This window comes from Aphelocoma coerulescens, chromosome 1, assembly GCF_041296385.1.
Source record: "Aphelocoma coerulescens isolate FSJ_1873_10779 chromosome 1, UR_Acoe_1.0, whole genome shotgun sequence".
NCBI lineage: Eukaryota > Metazoa > Chordata > Aves > Passeriformes > Corvidae > Aphelocoma > Aphelocoma coerulescens.
Genome location: NC_091013.1, coordinates 73,560,990 through 73,567,645, shown reverse-complemented (window position 1 = coordinate 73,567,645; position 6,656 = coordinate 73,560,990). Strand labels below are relative to the sequence as shown.

At 53.8% G+C, this 6,656-nt stretch overlaps 1 protein-coding gene across 1 annotated transcript; it reads left to right on the top strand.

Annotated features, from left to right (window-relative positions):
- Positions 1-422: 422 nt before the first annotated feature.
- On the top strand, positions 423-6,213 carry SHISA2 (shisa family member 2). The gene is made up of 2 exons (XM_069013268.1): positions 423-795; positions 2,864-6,213. The coding sequence occupies exons 1-2, from the start codon at positions 501-503 to the stop codon at positions 3,415-3,417; spliced, it is 849 nt and encodes a 282-aa protein (XP_068869369.1). The 5' UTR covers positions 423-500; the 3' UTR covers positions 3,418-6,213.
- Positions 6,214-6,656: the final 443 nt, after the last annotated feature.

Sequence of the window (6,656 nt, the reverse complement as noted above, 5' to 3'; positions counted from 1 at the left end):
CCCGCCCGCGCGCTGGTGCCGCCCCGTCGGGCGGGGCGGGGCGGGCGCATGCGCGCTGGGTCGCCTCCGCCGCCTATAAGGGTGGGCGCGGCGCCCCTCGCGCTGAGTGGTGGTGTGGGCGCGGTGCTGGACGGGGCGCACTGGGAGCTGCGCAGCGCGGCGCGGCGCGGGCTCGGCGCGCTCGACCCGCTCGGTCAGAGGCTCGCGGGCTCCAGCCGTCCCTCGCCCATGGGCGCGGAGGAGGGCGCGGACCGGGCGGGCGCGGCGCGGCGGCGGGGAGCGAGAGCCGAGTAGCGGCGCTCCCCGCCCCCCGTGCCGCTCCGCCGGTGCGCCCCGGCGGCGGCTCCGCACCCCGCGGGCCGGCCCCGGGCATGCGGCGGCGGCGGCGGGACCCGCGGCCAGAGTCCCCGCAGCGCGGCGGCTGCCTGCCCCGGGGGGCCGGGCGGCGCTGCCTCGTAGCGGGGGGGCCCTGACGGAGCGGCCGCCCCCCCGGCGGCGCCATGCGGGGCTGGCTGCTGCTGGCGGCGCTGGGCTGGCTGCTGCCGGCGGGGGCCGCGGCCAGCGGCGAGTACTGCCACGGCTGGCTGGACGGGCAGGGCGGCTGGCGGGACGGCTTCCAGTGCCCCGAGCGCTTCGACGGCGGAGACGCCACCATCTGCTGCGGCAGCTGCGCCCTCCGGTACTGTTGCTCCAGCGCCGAGGCGCGCCTCGACCAGGGCGCCTGCGACAACGACCGGCGGCACGGCGGCGGCGAGCCGGGCCGCCCCGGCAAGGACGGCCCCGACGGCGCGGCAGGTGAGGCGGCCCCGGCACAGCGAGGATGGCCCTGGGGGTGTCTCCGGCTCGGCGGCTCGACGGGAGCTGCCGCGGGTTTGCGGCGAACTTCTTGCCCCCCTTCCCCCACTTGTCGCCGGTTCCCGCTCCGTCGAGTCGTAGGGCAGGACGGATGCAGTCGGCGCTGGCCGGGCCCGGCGGCGGCTCTTAGCCGAGGGGAAGTGCCCAAGCTGAAGGCCTGCCTTTTCCCGCCCTTACTGTTAGAAATCCCAGCCCTGCCTCTTTCAGAGCAGGTGACATCAGTCCCCTGAGCCCCGGGCCAGCCGTCTCGGCCTGGCACAGCTCTGCCGGCACTTTGAACGGGTTCCTCAGCCCCGGTTGAGCTCCCTATTCAAAAGGCAAGGAGAAATGAGACAACTCATATGAGCAGATCAGAAAAAGTAACAGGATATTTCAAAAGGACTCTGGCTGGTCCCCACTGTAATTGTGTGTGTTCTTTCAGCTCAGATATCCCCACTTAGGACTGGTTTTACAAGATTGAATTTCAAGGATAAACTCAGGTTTTTCTACTGCTGTTTAAAAAAGCCCTGATGGCTCCCCAGCACCCTTGCTGCCATCCATACATGCTGAGTGCAGGAGAAGTAGCCTGAAGTGATGTTATAATTAGTACAGATTTACTCTTGGAAAACTTGCACATTACAGTGTGGAGCAAGTGTGTGCACCTGCTCAGGAGCTGCTGTAGCGCCAAGCACAGAAGTGGGGATTATGTTTTATAGCCTTTTGTTTAAAAGTGCTAAAGTGATGGAAAAAAAGTGGCCTTTTGATCGTAACTTGCTTCATGTAATCAGCTGTGCAAGGAAGTATTCTGTCTTGAGCAGACAGATAATCCTGCCTTTGCAGTTCTGAGAACAATGCATTTTTGAACAATTAATTTTTTAAATTAATATTTATTGCTTTGCGGATTTGGGAGCCATTGCCCTATGCTGGTACTGATTAACTTCCACATCATTAGCAGTGGTTGCCTTTGGGTCAGACAGGGTCAAGCAGAGATCTGTAGCCCTGCCTGAGTCTTGGAGCTGCCAGGTTTTGGTGGAAATTATGATCTCCACGCATGTTGCTGGGAGCATTCACAAGCACTGAAGGGAGACACCTTCTCTTTGTTATTGCTGGATATATCCTCACAGATTTCTTACTGAGGCAGAGAAAACAGTTTTTTTCCCTGGGACTGCAGAATGGGTTCACTCAGTTGGATAGAGCATGGTGCTTGTAACATTATTGTGGATTTGATCCCTGTATGGGCCATTCACTTAGGAGTTGGACTTGATGATTCCTGTGGGTCCTTTCCAACTCAAGTGTATTCTGTCAAATCTGTACCTGTAGCCCAGATTCTTCCAAGGCTGGCATCCTTGGTGGCTCCTGATGCCACCAATGAGCATCATCCATACTTTCTGCTCACACCCCTTGCCCACCCTCAGTCCTTCTGCCCTGATGTCCCTTCATTAAGACTCCCAAGGAGCGATGCTGCCCCTTTGGAGCATGGTGCTGTCTCTGCATCGCCTGCTCTGTGGTGTCTCCCGAAACCCAGGGCTGAAGTGCAGAACAGGGGGACACTCATCCCCAGGTGTCAGAGCCCCTGTGACTACTGCCTGGCTGGTCACTGCCTGGCTATCACCCTGCCCCAGCAGGCTGACAACAGCCAGAGTAGGCTGGTGATGGAGTGGGATGTCATGTGGCGCCAGGGTTTGACTACCCCGTGATCCTGAGCCCTCAGCAGGGATCCTGCCCCAAAGTACCTCCCTAAGGCACTGTTCAAACCCATCTGTCTCTTGCCTGATTCTTCTAGTAGGGCATATTGGAGACATGATTTGATGAAATGTGGAGCAGTGGTTGATGTGAACTAGATCACCATCAACAGGAGGGAGATTTAAGCCATTGGGTTTAGCGGCTTTTTTCATCATTCTCGTATAAAATGCTCTGCTTGTACTGACCTGTGCTGGGAGGAGGTGGACTCTGGGTGAGGGGGAACTTCTGCTGGAGCTGCAGAGGTTTGTCCTTGGCCCCCAGTGACAATGTTTCCTTGCCGTTGCAGTGCCCATCTACGTGCCGTTCCTTATCGTTGGATCTGTATTTGTCGCCTTCATCATCTTGGGGTCACTGGTGGCAGCTTGCTGCTGCAGATGCCTCCGGCCCAAGCAGGAGCCCCAGCAGAGTCGAGCCCCTGCGGGCACCCGCCTGATGGAGACGATCCCCATGATCCCAAGTACCAGCACCTCCCGGGGCTCCTCCTCCCGCCAGTCGAGCACAGCTGCCAGCTCCAGCTCCAGCGCCAACTCGGGGGCCAGAGCCCCACCGACGAGGTCCCAGACCAACTGCTGCTTGCCAGAAGGGACCATGAATAATGTTTACGTTAACATGCCCACGAACTTCTCGGTGCTGAACTGCCAGCAGGCCACGCAGATCGTGCCACACCAGGGGCAGTACCTGCACCCGCAGTATGTGGGCTATGCCGTGCAGCACGACTCGATGCCACTGACCCCGGTGCCCCCCTTCCTGGACAGCCTGCAGAGTGGCTACAGGCAGATCCAGTCCCCTTATCCACACACCAACAGCGAGCAGAAGATGTACCCAGCTGTGACTGTGTAGCGCTGACGCCTTCTCCTCCCCATGCCCACCCAGCCGATTTTAATATCTGAACTGAACGGAGAAGAAATACTTCCTTGGAACAAAGCTCCCAGAACACCACTTGTAAATAATTTCGAAAGGCTCATGCATGTCAGACAGTGTTTATAAACCATTTATTTCCATCGGGGTTTGTTGCCAGGAACTGTAAGGATGATATCTCGGAATTAACATTGCCAGATACGCTCTCATTCCAGCGCGTGATTTACGGCGGCGAAGGATTATGCTGGAAATGCATATGTATTTCACATCACTGTACTCGTGAGATAAATGTTGGAGCCGTTAAGTGCCCTTCAGGTATGACATGGTCACAAGTATTTGCCTAATTAATTCTAGAAAGAGTTTTGTTACACTGTACAAGACCGCAGTACTTCAGAAACCTCACTGCTCCCAGCTCCGTAATGACGTTTCCTGTTGCTTTACAGACAATCACAACAGAGAGCCGAACAGTGCAATCCCTTGTGCTGGGTGCTGGTACCAGCCCCATGGCTTCTTACACACACCCGCTTTGGGTTGAAATGCCACCAGAGGCTTGGTCTTGCAAAGACCAATTTTCCTTGTATTACGTAGGAATTAGAAGAGTGAATTATTCTGCTCTTCTTTCCAGTGCACTTGCAACCCTTCTTGATTTGGTTTTGTCTCAAGAGCAGGACCCAGTAGTGGTTTGCACAGACTTTATCTTTGTGAACATTTTACTAAAACCAGGGTATGAGGTGCTTGCTCTTCTTGACACTCAGCAAAGTTTTTGGTACAGCTGGCAGCATCTGAACTGAACCTGCCATGGCAGAGAAAGGTCAGACTGTGATTCCAAACATGCCTGATTTAACCTCACTTCCCATGAAACAGTAAACCCGTGTGAATGCCCACGAAGGTGTCAGCCCCAAAACCTGCTTGCATTGGAGTCTGTCTGTAGGTAAATGGACTTTATCCTGTCCCCCACGAGCCCATTCCAAGTCCCCTGCCCTGCCCTATGGGAGTGGGAGATTGTTACACAGAACCCATTTGGGATGTGAATGGGTTGGTGGAGCTTTGAAACCCATCCTCTTCTTCACCTGTGTGGCAGGGGACTAGGAAGGCACAGCTGTATTTAAAAATAAGGAAAAAGGCCCAACCAAAGGACAAAGGTGCTTGCTGTGTTACAGGGGTCACGGAGGTTGTGAGATGCAGACAGGAGGGACACTACATTGGAGCTGTTGGTTCCATGCTGCTTTGCTACTTTTGGGGAAAACACCTCTCCAGGGTGAAGAGGCAACAATCAATCAAATCATTCTAATTATAATATATCACCCCAAATGCAGCAAAATAAGGCTGTCTTTGTCTCTTAAAAAATGTAGTCTCTGGATTTCTATCCATTTGCTCCTCAGCCAAAACAGTGCAACAGAAGACTTGAGGCTGTGTACAAATACCAAGCAATTACTGTAACCAGACCAGTGATAACAAAAGGTTTCTTATTGTCTGATACTGTATCAATATGTAGCAATAACTGTGATGCTGTGTTTTGTATGTCTGTTTTTAAATGACACAGAAGGTGCAGACGCATTGCCAAATCCAATGGTTTACTCATAAGCACGCCACACACAGGCAGTCTGCAGCAGGCAGCCATGGTTTGGCCACTGACATGGGGCAATGAATAGGTAATTTATCCCAGATCTGTTGTTCCTGGCTGCGATCGCCCAGTCAGTGTGCAGGAGCTGGACAGAAAGATTGGTTTTCAAGACCTGGCTTCCTTTCCTGCCAGGCTGGGTGTCTTGGGAAGGCAGCGCCCGGCTGCTGGAGGTGTTGGATGCTGCCCTACCTTGCCCGCACAGCTCGCTGCGCAGGGATCTTCAGGGCAGTGGGTGCTTCAGAGCTGTGGGCTGCCAGGTTTCTGAAGGACCCCCTGTGCTCGCTGGTCTCTGGGGGTGCAGGTTTCCACCTGCCCACGTTGCAGTGTGGTCACACTGAGCTGGCATCAGGCACAGGGGCAGCTGCCGGTGCTTCCCCAGGAGCAGGAGGTGCTTGGCTCTGGGTGAGCCCTGGCCAACGCTGCATGGCCAGACAAGCAGCTCTTCTTGTGGTCATGACCATGCCCAGCTGGGAACTGTCAGCTCCCTGCCACTGCCTGCCTTGCACAGGCCCTGGTAGGACACCTCCTCTGACCTGTGAAATTCAGGTGAATCTTTGTATATTGTTTACTTGTTTAAAAAGAAAAGAATAAGTTAAATTTAAATCTGTAGAAATTAATTTACAACTGAAGGCAGAGAAACTCGAGTTCTAATAAAAGGAATTTTGTGAGATGTGGTGTTTTTTTAAATGTCATGTACAATAATGTAAAACCAATGTTAGCATTTGATACAGCTTTTAAATCTCTGAAAGAGCACTTGCTTTAAAGTGTTTCTTACAACTGAAGAAAAAAGCCCCCTTTGTTTCTTAATAAATACTTTATGGTGTGACTGGTTTTGTTTGCTTTGTCATAGGGTTTTTGGTTTTTTTTATCCAGTTAATGCTTTGCTTTCCTGTGCTTTTATAGACACATCTGAGCAGCCCACCTCTTCAGATTGGCAAAACCAAAAGTTTGGACTTTTTGCTGTGTTTTTAAAGAATAACAGTAAACCCAAGAACTTAAATGGCTGAACACTGTGCTCCAAGTGAGGCATGTTCTGAGGGGTGTGTGCAGCAAGAGGGGAAGGGGTGCAGCAAGATGACATCTGAGCATCAGCTGAGATGGGGATCCCTCACCTCTCGGTGGCCACGGGTGGCTGGGGAGCAGTGGTGGGAGCAGGATGGGCCGGAGCGAATGGGCTCATCAAGGTCCCTCCTTTCAAAGAGTGCCAAATGTTCTGCAGCAAATAGCATTTTCTGAGGATTTTGGTTTCAGTTGGATTTGCAGTTACCAGCTGAGCATTTGAAGTGTATAACCCTCACTAAGTGGCTGTGCTGTTCCCACTCTCCTCTGCATGAGGACCCTTCTTGCTAGAGCAAACTCCATCCTTGTAAGTGAGACCAAAACCAAGGCCCCATTGTGTCAGTGGGCACAGCTCAGTCTGGGACAAGGCCACTCTGCTTTCCTGGTGTTTGCTCCCTTTTGCTGCTGGTGATGCTGGCAGTGTGGGCAGGTGGGTGCCTGGGGGACCCAAAGGGCACGGGTAGGAAATTGGGTGATTGTTGTATCCGCATGCTTATGACTCAAATAAGTAGAAAAGAACAGCCTGGGAAAAACATAG

Bases quoted from the DNA above. Each gene is read 5' to 3' on its own strand.
- SHISA2 (XM_069013268.1), top strand. From the start codon at position 501: ATGCGGGGCTGGCTGCTGCTGGCGGCGCTGGGCTGGCTGCTGCCGGCG. The intron at 796-2,863 runs GTGAGGCGGCCC...TTGCCGTTGCAG, and splicing joins CGGCCCCGACGGCGCGGCAG to TGCCCATCTACGTGCCGTTC.